Raw genomic sequence first — 16,199 nt, 5'->3', positions numbered from 1 at the left:
GCAAATGCGACGATTTTCTCCTTTTTATGGCTGATTAGTATTCCATTGTATGTGTGTATGTATATATATATATATATATATATATACATACACCACATCTTCTTTATCCATTCGTCTGTGGAAGGGCACTTGTGCTGATTCCATCTCTTGGCTATTGTGAATAATGCAATGAGCATAGTGGGGCATAGATCTCTTTGGATCATTGATTTCACATTCTTTGGATAAATATGCAGTCGTGGGATAGCTGGATCATATGGCATTTCTACTTGTAATATTTCGAGGAATCTCCATACTGTTTTCCATAGTGACTACACCAGTTTGCATTCCCACCAGCGGCACATGAGGGTTCCCTTGTCTCCACATCCTCTCCAACATTTGTTTTTTTCTATCTTCATAATTATAGCCATTCTGACCACTATAAGGTGATATCTCATTGTAATTTTGATTTACGTTTCCCTAATAATGAGTGACGTTGAACAACTTTTCTTGTGTCTGTTGGTCATCTGTATATCTTCTTTGTAAAAAAGTCTGTTCAAATCCTCTGCCCATATTTTGATCAGGTTGTTTTGCTTGTTGTTGTTGTTGGGGTATTTGAGTTCTTTATATATTTTGGAAATTAATCCCTTGTCAGATATTTGATTTAGAAAAATTTTCTCCCAGTTGGTGGGTTGTCTATTCATTTTGTTCACGGTTTCCTTTGCCTTGCAGAAGTTTTTAATCTGATGTAGTCTCATTTGTTATTTTTTTCTTTTGTTTCCCTTGCTTGAGTAGACATGGTATTCGAAAAGATGCTGCTAAGACCAATGTCAAATAGTGTACTGCCTACATTTTCTTCTAGGACTTTTATGGTTTCAGGTCTTATATGTAAATCGTTAAGCCATTTTGAGTTAATTTTTGTGTATGATGCAAGATAATGGTCTACTTTCATTCTTTTGCATGTGGCTCTCCAGTTTTCCCAACACCATTTATTGACAAGACTTTCCTTTCTTCATTGTATATTCTTAGCTCCTTTGTCTAAGAGTAACTGTCCATAGATGTGTGATTTTGCTTCTGCGCTTTCAATTCTGTTCCATTGATCTGTGTGTCTGTTTTTGCACTAGTACCATGCTGTTTTGATTACTATAGCTTTGTAGTATACTTTAAAGTCAGAGATTGTGATGTCTCCAACTCTGCTTTTTTCTCAGGATTGCTTTAGCTATTTGGGGTCTTTTCTTGTTCCATATAAATTTTAGGATTCTTTGTTCTATTTCCATGAAGAATGCCATTGGGATTCTGATTGGGATTACATTGAATCGGTAGATTACTTTAGGTCATATGGATATTTTAACTACATTTATTCTTCCAACTCATAAGCATGGAATATCTTTCTATTTCTTTATATCTTTTTAAATTTTTTTCAATAATATCTTATAGTTTCCAGTGTATAGGTCTTTCACCTCTTTGGTTGAGTTTATTCCTAGATTTTTTTTATTTTTGTTGCAATTGTATATGGGATTGTATTCTTGAATACTTTTTCTGCTGGTTCATTGTTAGTGTATAGAATGTAACTAATTTTTGTCAGTTGATTTTGTACCCTGCATCTTTGCTGTGTTTGTTGATTACTTCTCATTGTTTTCTGATGGATTATTTAGGGTTTTCTACATATAGAATCATATCATCTGCAAACAGCAAGAGTTTCACTTCTTCCTTTCGAATTTGGATTCCTTTTACTACTTTTTCTTGCCTCCTGCCAAAACCTCCAGTACTATGTTGAATAGGAGTGGTGAGAGTGGGCACCCTTGTCTTGTTTTTGTTCTCAGAGGGATGACTTTCAGTTTTTCACCAGTAAGTATAATGTTGGCTGTGGATTAGACTTATATAGCCTTTATTATGTTGAGGTACTTTCCTGCTATACTTATTTTATTGAGAGTCTTTATCATAAATGGATGTTGGATCTCGTCGAATGCTTTCTCTGCATCTATTGAGATGATCATGTGATTCTTATTCCTCATTTTGTTATTGTAGTGTATAACATTTATTGATTTGTGGATGCTGAACCATCCCTGCGTCCCTGGAATAAATCCCACAGGATCATCATGTATGATCCTTTTAATGTATTGCTGTATTTTGTTTGCCAGTATTTTGTTGAGAATTTTTGTATCTATGTTCATCAGCGATATTGGCCTCTAATTTTCCTTTTTTGCATTGTTCTTGTCTGCTATTGGTATAAGGGTAATGTTGGCCTCATAGAATGAGTTAGGAACACTCCGTATTCTTCAATTTTTTGGAATAGTTTGAGAAGAATGGGTATTATCTCTTCTTTGGATGTTTGATAGAATTCTACATGAAAGACATCTGGTCCTGGACTTTTGTTTTTTGGGATGTTTTGATCTCTTTACTTGTGATTGCTCTATTCACATTCTCTATTTCTTCTTGATTCAGTTTTAGGAGGTTGTATGAGTATAAGAATTTATCCACAACTTCTAGATTATCCAGTTTGTGGGAATATAGTTTTTCATAGTATTTTCTTATAATCCTTTGTATTTCTGTGGTATCCAATGTAATTTCTCCTCTTTCATTTCTAATTTTATTTATTTGATCCTTCTATCTTTTTTTCTTGGTGAATCTGGCTAAGGTTTTGTCAATTTTCTTTATATTATCAAAGAACCAGCTCTTAGTTTCATTAATCCTTTCTACCATTTGTAGTCTCTATTTCGTTTATTTTTGCTCTAATGTTTATTATTCCCCTCCTTCTGCTAATTTTGGGCTTTGTTCTTTTTCTAGTTCTGTGAGGTACAGTTTCAGATTACTTATTTGAGTTTTTCTTGTTTGTTGATGTGGGCCTGTATTGCTATGAATTTCCCCCTAATAACCACGTTTTGCTGTATCCCATAAGAGTTGGTCTGTTGTATTTTTAATTGCACTTATCTTCAGGTATTTTTTTAATTTCTCCTTTGATTACTTCATTGATCCAGTGGTTGTTCAGTATCATGTTGTTGAGTCTCCACATATTTCAGACGTCCCTAGCTTTTTTTTTTTTTTTTGTAGTTGATTTCAAGTTTCACAGCATTGTGGTTGGAAAAGATGCTTGAGATGATTTTAATCTTCTTAAATTTATTGAGGCTTGCCTTCTTTCCCATAATGTGGTCTTTTAGAATGATTCATGTGCGCTTGAGAAGAATGTGTATTCTGCTGCTTCTGGATGGAATGGTCTATATATATCTATTACTTCCATCTGATCAAGTGTTTCACTTAAATCCACTATTTTTTTGTCGACCTTTTGTCTCCATGATTTGTCCATTGATGGAACTGGGGTGTTTCAGTCCCCTACTATTATCAGGTAGCTGTTAAATTCTCCCTTTAGATCTCTTAATAGTTGCTTATATACTTTGGTGCCCCTATGTTAGCTGCATATGTATTCATAGTATTATGTCCTCTTCATGGAATGTCCCTTTTATCATTATATGTTGTCCCTCTTTGTCTCTCTCTTTTTTTAACTTGAAATCTTCTTTGTCTGATATAAGTATGGCAACAAAAGTTCCCTTTTTTTTGTTTGCCATTTGCTTGGAGTATGATTTTCCATGCCTTCACTCTAAGCCTACATTTGTCTTTAGAGCTGAGATGTATTTCCTGGAGGGAACATATTGTTGGGTCTTGGTTTTCAACCCATCCAGCCATGCTGTGTCTTTTTATTGGAGAATTCAATTCATTTACATTTAGAGCGATTATTGATATATGAGGATTTAATATTGTCTTTTTATCTCTTGTTTTTGGGTTGTTCTATATTTCCATTTTTTCTCTTCCTTTGTATTTCTGACAGCCATTTCATTTTGGTTGGTTTTATGTGGAGGTTTTCTCTTCTTTATGAATTGGGGCTCTGCTCTGATTTTTTGTTTAGTGATTACTGTGAGGTCTGCATAAAAGATCTCGTAGAGGAGATAGTCCATTTTCTCATAGCCTCTTATCTCCAGTAGCTTTAGCACGTTCCATCCATTTCCTCTTACCCTTCTGAGTTATTGTTGTCATAAATTATTGTGTTCTGTGTTGTGATTTTTTGACTAAGTTGAAGTGTTTATAGTTATTTTTGATGCTTTCCTTCCCTTTATCTTATAAGTTATAATTCCCTATTTGCTTCTCTGTTCTGTATAGAGGTGCAGTTTCCTGATTTTGTCTGTCTACTTATCTCCAAGCTCAAAGCTTTTTAGACCTTTGCCTTTCTGTTTCCAGTGTCATGGCATATTTAATCATTTCTTGTAGGGGAGGTCTAGTGGTGATAAACCCCCTCAGCTTTTGTATATCTGGGAAAGCTTTTATTTCTCCATCATATCTGAAGGAAAGTTTCACTGGATTGAGTATTCTTGGCTGAAAGGCTTTGTCTTCCAGTATTTTGAATTTATCATTCCAATCTCCTAGCCTGTAAGGTTTCTTCTAATAAACCCACTTAAAGCTTGCTAGAGGTTCCTTTGTAGGTTATTTTCTTCTGCCTTGCTGCTTTTAATATTTTTTCCTTGCTGTTGACTTTTGCCAGTTTTACTTTTGTTTGCCAGTCACTTGTAAAAGAATGAAAGTAGACCATTATCTTACACTGTATGTAAAAATTAACTCAAAATGGGTTAGAGATTTGAATGTAAGACCTGAAGCCATAAAAATTCTAGAAGAAAATTTAGGCCGTACACTCTTCTACATTGGTCTTATAAGTATCTTTTCGAATAGCATGTCTCATCAGGCAAGGGAAACAAAAGAAAAAATAAACAAGTGAGACTGCATCAAACTAAAAAACTTCAGCACAGCAAAGGAAACCAACAACAAAATTATAAGATAACCCAACAATTGAAAGAAGATATTTACAAACCATATATCTGATAAGGGGTTAATATCCAAAATATACAAAGACCTCATACAACTCAACATCAAAGTAACAAACAACCCAACTGAAAAATGGGCAAAGTATCTGGATAGACTTTTTTCCAAAAAGGACATACAGATAGTCAACAGGCACAGGAAAAGATGTTCAACATCACTTATCATTAGGGAAATACAAATCAAAACTACAATGAGATGTCACCTCATGCCTGTCAAAATGGTTATAAATTATAAGACAAGAAAAAGCAACTGTTGAAGAGGATGTGGCAGAAAGAGAGCCCTCATACACTGTTGGTGGGAATGTAAACAGGTACAGCCACTATGGATAAGAGTATGGAGATTCCTCAAAAAACTAAGGATAAAACTGCCATATGATCTAGCTATTCTACTTCTGGGTATTTATACAAAGAACATGAAAACACGAACATGTAAAGATATTTGCACCTTTATACTCATTGTAGAGTGATTCACAATAGCCATGAGTTGGAAAAAACCTAAGTTCCCATCAATGGATGAATGGATAAAGAAGATGTGGTATAAATACACAAAATAATACTGCTCAAGTATAAAAAAAAATGAAATCTTGCCATTTGTGACAACATGGATGGACCTTGAAGGTATTATGTTAAGCAAAATAAGTCAGAAGGAGAAAGTCAAATACCATATGATTTCACTCATAAGTAGAAGATGAAAACAACAACAGCAACAATGAACAAACACCTAGACACAGAGATTAGATTGATGATTACCAGAGGGGAAGGAGAGGGAGGAGTGTGAAAGGACAGACAGGGCCTATGTGTATGGTGATGGATGGTAAACTAGTCTTTGGGTGGTGAACATGGTGTAGTTTACATAGAAATTGAAATATAATGCTGTATATGTGAAATTTATATAACGTTATAAATCAAAGTTACCTCAATTAAAAAAGATGTAGTATCCCATACAATGAAATACTACTCAGCCATAAAAAAGACAAATTTGTACCATTGTGACAACATGGATAGACCTTGAGGGTATTATGCTGAGTGAAATAGGTCAGGCAGAGAAAGACAAATACCATACAATGTCTTTCCTATGTGGAAAATAAATAAACCCATAGATAAGAAGAACAGATTAGTGGTTACAGAGGGGAAGGCAAAAAGTATAAAAGGGAAAATATGTAAGGTGACTAATGAAAACAATATTATTGGTGGTGAACATGATGCAATCTATACAGAAACTGAAATATAATAATGTATGCCTGAAAATTAAACAATATTATAAGCCAATATAACTTCAAGAAAATAATTGTAAAAAATAAAATAAAATAGTATTTACAAAATAAAAACATAAATATCAAAAGCTTCTGCACATAAAATGAAACAATTGACAAAATGAATAGTAAAACCTACAGAATGGGAGAAAATATTTGCAGATGATATATGAGATAAAGCATTAATAGCAAAATATATAAGGAACACATGGAACTCAATAGCTAAAAAGCAAATAACACAAATATAAGCAAAAGAACTTAATAGATACTTCTCCAAACAGGACCTACAAATGGCCCGTCGATATATGAAAAGGTGCTGAACATCACTAATCATGAGGAAAATGAAAATCAAAAACTCCATAAGATATCATCTCCCTCCTCTTAGGATGGCTATTATCAAAAAAAAAAAAAACAAAAAACAGGGCTGGCCCCGTGGCTTAGTGGTTAAGTGCACACGCTCTGCTGCTGGCAGCCCGGGTTTGGATCCCGGGCACACACCGACGCGCCGTTTCTCCCGTCAGGCTGAGGCCACGTCCCACATACAGCAACTAGAAGGATGTGCAACTATGACGTACAACTATCTACTCGGGCTTTGGGGGAAAAAATAAATAAATAAAATTATTTAAAAAAAACAGAAACAAAAAAAGAAGACTAAGTATTGATGAGGATGTGGAGAAAAAGAAATTCTTGCACATTGTTGGTTGAAATGTAAACTGGTGCAGCCACTTTGGAAAAAAAATGTAGGTTTCTCAAAAATTTGAAAATAGAGTTACCATTTGATTCAGCATTCCCACTTCTGGGTGTATATCCAAATGAATTAAAATCTGGATCTTGATGAGACAGCAGCACTCCATGTTCTTTGCACGTTGGCTGTTATTCACAGTAGCCAACATACGGAAACAAACTAAATGTCCGCCAACTGACAAATGGATTAAACAATATGATATATGGAATGTGGTATAGAATCAAATATTATTCAGCCTTAAAAAAGGAGGAAATCTTTTCATCTGTGACTACATGGATGGGTCTGGATGACATAATGTTAAATGAAACAAGCCTACAGAAGGGCAAATACTGTATGATCTTACATATTTGTGGAATCTAAAGTAGTCAAATATATAGAGTCAGAGAGTAGAGTGGTAGTTGCCAGGGCCTAGGTGGAAGGGGAAATTGAGAGGTATTTGTTTAAGGGTATAAACTTTTGATTATACAAGATGAATAAGTCCTAGAGATCCAGTGTATATAAGAGCGCCTATTATTAACAACATACTTCAAAATTTGCTAAGAGTGTAGGTCTTAAGTTAAATGTTCTTACCACAAAAGGAAAACCAAAATAGAACAAAAAAGTCAGGTGGAAGGAAAGTTTTGGAGGTGATCAATAAATTTATGGTATTGATCTTGATAATTTCACAGGTATATACTTATATCCAAACACATCAAGTTGTAAACATTAAATAACTATAGCTTTTGCATGTCACAAAAAAGATTTTTATTGAGGCATACCACACTCAGAAAAGGCCCCCGATCACAAAGCAAACCAGCAATCGTGTAAGCAGCACCAGATCAAGAACCCTAGAACTACTCAAACCCCAGAAGCCTCCCTCCAGGTGCTTCTACTCACTCTCCCTCCAAGAGAAGCCGCTCACTCAAAACATTAAAGTTATAAATTGTTTGACACGTGTTTAATTAGCCACATTTAGAAACAGAACAAAATTATCAAAGACCTCTTAGAAGTGGTTGCTAAAACCTGCTCAATCTAGACACAAAAAGATTTATATGCAGACTTAAAAGTTTAAGAGAGAATTAAGGTTGCAAATTTGTCCATTTAATATATTGAACTGTGGTTATTTAAAATCAAAAAATAAAAATCAAATCAGCCAACTGTGGATAAAGCAGATTATCTTCCATGATGTGAGTGGGTCTTATATCAAGTGAAGGCCTTGAGAGCAAAACTGAGGTTTCCCACAGAAGAAGGAATTCAGCATCAAAACTGTAACAGAAATGCTGCCTAGTTTCCCCCCTGCTGGCCTGTCCTACAGAATTGAGACTCAAGAACACATCAATTACTACCTGAACTTCCAGCCTGGCTGTCTGCCCTACAAATGCCAGACTTTCTAGACTCCACAATCATGTAGACCAATTCCTTCCCACCCAGCCATCCCTTTCTCTATCTCTGTTTCTTTATCTCTTTCTGGAATTGGATGTTAGTGATGATTGACAACATTGTGAATATACTAAAAACCATTTTATTGTACACTTTAAAATGGTTCAAATAGTAATTTTTACGTGAATTTTATATCAATAATTAATAAAATTTGATGTGCATGTCACAGTATACTAGAAATAAATGCATGCAGATTAATGATCTACACATAAATATAGGAGAATGTACTAAAAAACAGCACAGGAGGCAATTCTGGTTAAGAGAAAGGTATCGGGGACCAGGAAGGCCTTTCTAAACAAGATATGACATCCCAAACCAGAAAGCGAATAAGTGACATATTTGACTATATTTAAAAAAAAACAATAAACAAACACATACAGACAGAGATTGGATTGGTGGTTACCAGAGGGGAAGGGGGGAGGGAGGAGGGTGAAAGGGATAATTCGGCACATGTGTGTGGTGATGGGTTGTAATTAGTATTTTGGTGGTGAACATGATGTAATCTATGCAGAAATAGAAGTATAATGATGTACACCTGAAATTTATACAATGTTATAAACCAATGTTACTGAAATAAACAAAAAATTAAAAAAAAACTAATACAAATCAAAAAAATATAAAAATTAAAAAAATCTGTATAACAAGGAAACGTTAAACATAAGTTGCGTCTCACTAGTAGAAAAGCACAATGCATATAACAAAGGATTAATATTAGTAATATATAAGAGGCAAACAAATCAGGTAGCAAACTATCCAGTCAAAAAATAAACAAAGCTATTGAAGACTCATTTGGAGCATAAGAAATGATATAGGACAATGAACTTATGAAAAGATGTCAAATCAAAATTAGAGAAGTGAAAAACAGATATTTAATCTAGATGAAATCAATAATAGTATTGGAAAAAGTCTGCAGAGTGTAGTCAATAATGATGACATCAGAATTGAGGTAGAAAAGGGGAGAGTGTGGGCTGGGATTTTTGTCAGGGAATGGAGAATGACCCAAAGGCACCCGCAAGGGGAAGCTCTCTTCAGCCTTGTCCCGACAGGCAGCAGGAGAAGCAGCAGTTTCCAGGAATCACAGCAGCAGAAGCTGCAGGGAAGACAACACTACGGAGAGCTGGGTCCCAGGTTTGGGAATTTGGCCACTGCCAGTCTCAGCCTGGCAGAGACCTGCTGAGGGAACAAATACCCAGACCTCGGTGTGCCCCTACCTTCCAGTCACCCTCCGAGGTGTCTCAATGACCAAACCACCCGGAAGGCAGAGGGACAAGTAGCCCCCGCTGGTCACAGAGCTGACTTGGAACAGCAGACACACCTGAGGGGGAGGATAGAACACAATGGGAGTATGAGAAACTGGTCCTCTTTATTCATGGGTGATGGGAGCTAAATTAGTCTAGAATTTTATTCTATAAAAATTAGCACGTTGAATAAAATTCATTGATCATTTGAACAATAATCCCCTTCTGGGATTCTCTCTTTCAAAAATAAACATATATGTGAAGAAAAATGTGTGTACAAGACATTCATTATTTAATAATAAAATGATTATAAGTTTATTAATAGATGATTTATCATTAATTTATTATTATTATTAATAAACAATTTATTTTAAAATTAATAACATATCTATCCTACATATGAAATATAACCCAGTCTCTATGCATTGAACTGGTAAGGTACTGAAGACAGATTGCTGAGTTAAAATAGCATGTTGCAGATAAATAGTTGATTTTCTCACTAAAAAAAATGTTTGAGTTACACAGCTCCAGAGTTCCTAGCCACAACATTAGAGGTTTACATTTTCTGAACTTTGTTTCCAACAGATACAGAGACCATTTGGTCAAAAATAATAACCTAAGAGAGAAAACAGGCAATCAAAATTATGTTAAATGTGAATTCCAATGCATCTAATTTTGTTTATTAAGCCTCATTACCTGAGTCTTCCCCAGAAAAATTAATTTGCTCCTCCTGTTTTGTCAAACTTTTGAACACATTTTGAAGAGCAGAATATTTGTGAAAAAGAATGCAACCTTCTCCACCTAACCCATGTTGTTTTGCCCCTAAATTTGGTAAGAATTCTAGTCATAGTTCTTAATGTCCTTTGGAGGATGTGGAAACCCAGAGAGCTTTTTTTATGGGGTGGAAGCGATTTGTTTGACCAAACGCTGATGGCATCATGAGGACAAACACACGAAAACATCTTGAAGTTTGAAGAGTTTAGACCACTTCCATTCACAGCTACTTATTCGGCATGTAGGCAAGTACACTGAGTGCCAGAAACTCTGACATGTGTTCTGCTCGTTCTGGAAAGAAGAAATGCGGAGCAGCAATTGTTCCTCAACATCCAGGAATTCTGAGTGTTATATACCATATGTAATTTGAAGAAGAAATTCCCAACTGCACAGTTCTTATGAATCCTTATTAGTAGAGGCTATGGAAAGTTGTATTTTGAAAACTTTAATTAAAAAATAATTCGTTGTTCTAAAAACATTTCTATGTAATTTTTTTTTTCTGCTTGACAGAGTAAAAAAGTCATCTTTGGAAGAATGTGGTTCCACATCACATTTTATTGTTTTGTTCCCCATGTCTAGGATGTTGTAATTAGAGTCATCAAATGTGTGTATAATTATGGTCCAGCAAATTGAGGCATAATACATACACTTCTCAACCCCTTTAACTGTTAAAGAGAGCACACCTTGTATTCATTCTGTTTGACTGCACAAAACTATTATAAACTGGTTTTCCAATGTTGCTTCCCAAAATCCCAAGATCCTTATTTTGCAGTCATGAAGTAATTGAGTGTCAAGAGGAAAATGGAATCTGTACTGTTAAAACCACTGTTAGTTCACAGGTTCTCACAGCCAATTGGAAATTTGTAGATGTGCATCTAAGTTTGTGGTTTTATGTATCACATTCAACAAAGCACTGCTTACCCCAAATACCGTACCCTAGTCCCTGCTGGCATTAAGCTATGGTCCATTCTGCTTAGATCAACACCACTCAGTTTACTGTCTTCACTCACCTGGTCTCCTCACCTCCAATTTTTCACTTCTCCAATTGCATTTGGAGATGTAACATTTCTCAAATGCAAGTATAATCATTTCACTACTGCTTGTAAAACCCTAAGTAAGGCAAGAAATCATGCTATAAAGTGAATCAGTAAAGGAGAAGCCATTGGAACACTTACCTCTCCTGCTTAGTCAACCATCTGACCTTTGCTCATGCTGCGCGTTTTCCATGGCATCACATTCCTGAGCATGTGCCCCCTGCACCAGCCTCTTGTATTCATCAGAGGGTAATATCTAGTAATCATTCAACACTGAGCTCCAGGGTCTTCTCTCAGCCTCCTTTGTTTGGCTGAACTCACATGTCACAGGTAGAACTGATGTGTCCTTACGAGCTATACCATTTCCACATGAGCATCAAAACAATTTATGTATTTTACTACAACTATTTGCACAAAATACACCTACAACTGAAATTACTTGAGGACAGTAGGATGTGTTATTCAGATTTTAAACTTATTTAGTTATTATATGTTATTTTTATTACAACATAGCATAAGAAATAGTTGTTGAGTAAATGAACGATTGAGTGTTTGATGTTCTTCCTCTGCTAGTTTGCAAAAAAAGTTACATACTTCAAATCTCAGCTCAGATACCACCTTACACAGGGCATCTTCCCTAAATTCTACTTCCACCTGGGGTTAATATTATTCCCACAGCACCTTATGTGCTCTTGAGTCCTCAATCTACCACTCAGTACTAACAATTTCAGAGAGGTAAAACTCATTAGAGGTCTTTAGGGTTGGACCATGAAGAAGAAGGTAGCCCTCAACAAAAATGGGCAAATGACTGGATTGCCCCAGTAATGATCAGCCACATTAAGATGAGCATGATTTCTAAGATATGTCACTTACATTGCCACCAAGTGAAAATTAGGAACTCAAAGAAAGGGAGAAAAGTCTGATATTTTACTCTTGGAGTAATTTCAAATTTACAGTAAAGTAGCATGAATAGTAACAGTACAATTAACACTCATATACCCTTTACCTAGATTCATCTATTAGCATTATAGCCCTTTTGCTTCATCACTTTTCTCTCTCTAACTCATCCGTTGCACACCTTATGATCATTTTCCTTTAAATATTTTCATTATCTATTTCCTAAGAATATTAATTTCTTCCACAGAATAACCGTGCAGTTATCACCTTCAGAAAATGTAGCATTGATAAAATTGTATAAATATTTTCAATGCAGAGGAGTGTAAAAGTGAAGAGCTTTCCAGTACAGGAAAACAATGCCTCCAAAAAGGATGAATATGGGATGACACATCATATAGTGGGAATCTGAGGAATAACATTGGCATAAGATCCTAAACTTTTTATGTGTATAGAGAAGGAAAACAAATTATTAGTACCCAAATTTCTTACTTTCTAGTTTCTTGAAAGAGAGATGCTACATTCAACATTTTCTTTAGAGCCCCTGTGACATCCTTATTCCTAAGACTATAGATTAAAGGGTTTAGAACAGGAGTGAGTATGGTGTAAAAGACAGATACCACCATGTCCTTCTCAGGTGTGTGGTAGGAGCTGGGGAGCATATAGGTGTAGACAGCAGCCCCATAAAAGAGGATGACCACAGTCATGTGAGAAGAACAGGTGGTGAAGGCCTTCTTCCTTCCCTCTGCTGAGTTCATCTTGTAGATGGTGAGAAGGATGAAAGAATAGGAGCTTGAAATGGCTGTCACCGGGATGAGGAGCATGAGGACACAGCACAGGTACATGAGTGTCTCATAGAGGGAGGTGTCCAAGCAGGAGAGCTTCATTAAAGCAGGGACCTCACAGAAGTAATGATGGATCTCCCGGGATCTGCAGAAAGGGAAGGTCATGGTGGCAGGTGTGAGCATGAAGCCATCCACAGATCCCAGGAACCAGCAGCCAGATACCAAGAGGAGACACACCCTGTGGTTCATGAGGATTGGATAATGGAGTGGACGGCAGATGGCCACATAACGGTCATAGGCCATGGCAGCTAGAAGGAAAAATTCTGAACCTCCTAGTGTCAAGTAGAGAAACATCTGCATCCCACATTCAGGGGCTGAGATCTTATTCACACCCATGACCTGGTCCATGAGCATTTTGGGCACAGTGACAGAAATGTACATCATGTCCATGAGAGACAACTGGCTGATGAAGAAGTACATGGGGGTGTGGAGGTGGGCATCAGAGTGTATCAGAAGGATCAGGATGGTGTTTCCAGACAAAGCCATCAAGAAAACCACAAAAATGGTCACACAAAGGAAAGCTGGGTGCTTGGATTGACTGAAGACTCCCACCAGAAAGAAATCTGACCATCCAGTGTAGTTGGCTGCCCAGGTGGTGGTGTCCATGATATTCCACCTAGATCACCAAGGAGAGCTTAGAGATTTACAGATTATTCATGGCATATGATCACCAGAAATGAATGTTTTGTGAACTTGTGTTCTGTGTGATTTGTGTGTGTGTGTGTGTGTGTATGCATGCCAACCCAACTGTGCTAACAGGAGGAGCTTCCATGGACCTGCAGATGTAGGAGTTGTAAATTACCTGTAGTTCAACAAATTTAACAACAAACTAAGAATTCACAACTGTCATTCAAAAGAATCAGTAACTTACAGTAAGAATGCCACAGTTCAAGGTCATGAGATTTCCTGATGATTGTAGTTTGTCTATAAAAAAGTACACAAATTTGGGGCCAGCCCCATTACCTAGTGGTTGAGTTCAGTGTGCTCTGCTTCAGAAGCCCAGGTTTGGTTCCTGGGCATGGACCTACACCACTCCTCAGTGGCCATGCTATGGCAGCAGCCCGCATACAAGATAGGGGAAGATTGGCACAGATGTTAGTTCAGGGCAAATCTCCCTCAGCAAAAGAAAAAAGTACAGAAGTTTGCAAAATCACTGCACTATGCAAACACAAAAAAAGTAAATCATCGAAAAAAAGAAAAATCAAACCCCTTATTTCCAGAGTTTTTTGTTCTAGAAGTGAGAACTGAATCAACTTCTCTGGTTGAAGGATTCAACTGGGATCTTAAAAACTCTGGGGAAGTATATTCCATATAGGAAAGATTTAGAAAGCGCCAAACATAATTTAGGGAAATTCCATAGCAAAAGTTTGGACCTCCTTTCTCTGTATGATGAGGCCATGCTGTGAGGCTCTGTGGTTGTGTGGGGCAGCCCCACATCCACAGGAGCAGGTCGGGGTCCGCACCAAACATCAGCCCCTTAGATATCCCAGGGTCACCAACGAAGAGCCCAGACTAAGGCTGGACCGCTGCTGTGAGTCCAGCTTATTCTCTACCCACCATTTCCCTGTCCTTTCTACAAAAAAGAGGATAAAACTGTTTGACCTCTGATGCAGTGAAGATTAAATGAAGTAAAATGATGAAAGTGCTAGGAACATTACCAGTTACAGATTAATAAGTATATATACTGTTAGTTTAAAGAGTTAGTATCTACCGTAATTATTGTGCAGAATCTATGTAACAGATGGCTGTTACTATTATTGACTTACAGTATAAGATACATTACTTCAGTTCACCACTTTTAGTATCTATTCACATATATAAGAATTTGGAAAATGAAAAGGCAATCTACTGAATGGGAGAAAATATTGGCAAATCATATATCTGATAAGGAGTTAATAGCCAAAATACATAAAGAATTCATACAACTCAATAGCAAAAAATGAAGAATCTGGTTAAAAAATTTGCAGAAGATCTGGATAGACCTTTTTCTAAAGAAGCCATACACATGTCCAACAGGTACAAGAAAAGATGCTCAACACCACTAATCATCAAGAAAATGCAAATAAAAAACACAATGAGGTATCACCTCACACCTGTTAGAATGGCTATCATCAGAGGCTTGGGAGTCAAGATGGCGGCGTAGGCAGACTCTGAACTCACCTCCTCCCGTGGACACAGCCAATTTACAACTACTCGTGGAAAAATTACCCCTGAGACAGAACTGAAAACTGGATAAGAGGAACTCCTGCAACAACGGACAATCCTAACTGGGGTAGAAGAGGCAGAGACTCCCTTCTGGAGAGGAAAAACGCCACCTTCACAAGCCGCCAGCTTCACGGCCGCCGGGAGCAGCTCACAGGTACACAGCCTCCCTGGAGGCGCGGGGCCCTGAGCCGGGGAGCGCCCCCGCTGTGGGCATTTTGTGGACCCAGCACAATTGAGACCAGCAGCATAATATCTGACTTTGCCTGCTGCTAAAGCATTGAGTAGCACCCCCAGAAAACCCGGTTCACAAAGAAACTAAAACTGGCTCTTAAAGGGCCCGCGCACAAACTCACCCGTTCCAGAAAGCATCCTAAAATCACCAGAAAGAAAGGTGCACGGTGCTTCGGTGACAAGAGACTCACCTAATAGGCCCTGAGTGCATCTCGGTGAGGGGTGAGACCTCTCCAGGGACTGGGACATTGGCGGCGGCCATTGTTGTGGCCTGGTGTGAGCGTGCTGACACAGACGCCATTGGAGTTCTCCCTGAGACCTGCTAGCCCAGGGTCTGCCCCACCCGCTAGAGCACCGATTTAATCCAGCTCAGCCAGGGCAGGCAGCCCACCCTAGAGACTAGCCCCACCCAACAACAAGCCCTCAGGCAACGTGTGGGCCTGCATAGATTGGTGACTGGATTCTCTGCAGCCTGGCAACTGAGCTGACTTGAGCGGGGCAGGGTGTGCACAAGGAGCGGGTGGAGAGTGTGGGGCGGTGGCAGAGTGTGTGGGGCTCCCGCCGTGGAGAGACTGGGTCCACTTGGGGAGGTCGGGGCGCTCACACGGGCGAGGACTGTGTTGACTGTGTGTGTGGACCTGTGGGCGGCAGGGCTTCTCAGCCACAGAAGACTTGTACTTCTCAAAGACCCACATAGGAGGTTTGCTCCACCTTCCAAAA

At 37.8% G+C, this 16,199-nt stretch overlaps 1 protein-coding gene across 1 annotated transcript; it reads right to left on the bottom strand.

The window, feature by feature from the left end:
- Positions 1-10,654: 10,654 nt before the first annotated feature.
- LOC147912328 (olfactory receptor 2T29-like) lies at positions 10,655-14,823 on the bottom strand. The gene has a single exon (XM_087424940.1). It carries the CDS (start codon positions 13,647-13,649, stop codon positions 12,687-12,689), a length of 963 nt encoding a protein of 320 aa, XP_087281066.1. The 5' UTR covers positions 13,650-14,823; the 3' UTR covers positions 10,655-12,686.
- Between the last annotated feature and the right edge of the window lie 1,376 nt (positions 14,824-16,199).

Source organism: Ceratotherium simum, chromosome 37, assembly GCF_057802395.1.
Source record: "Ceratotherium simum simum isolate JZ-2026a chromosome 37, ASM5780239v1, whole genome shotgun sequence".
In the NCBI taxonomy this organism is placed as follows: domain Eukaryota; kingdom Metazoa; phylum Chordata; class Mammalia; order Perissodactyla; family Rhinocerotidae; genus Ceratotherium; species Ceratotherium simum.
The sequence above is the reverse complement of the archived record's forward strand: the minus strand, read 5'-3'. Positions and strand labels throughout refer to the sequence as shown.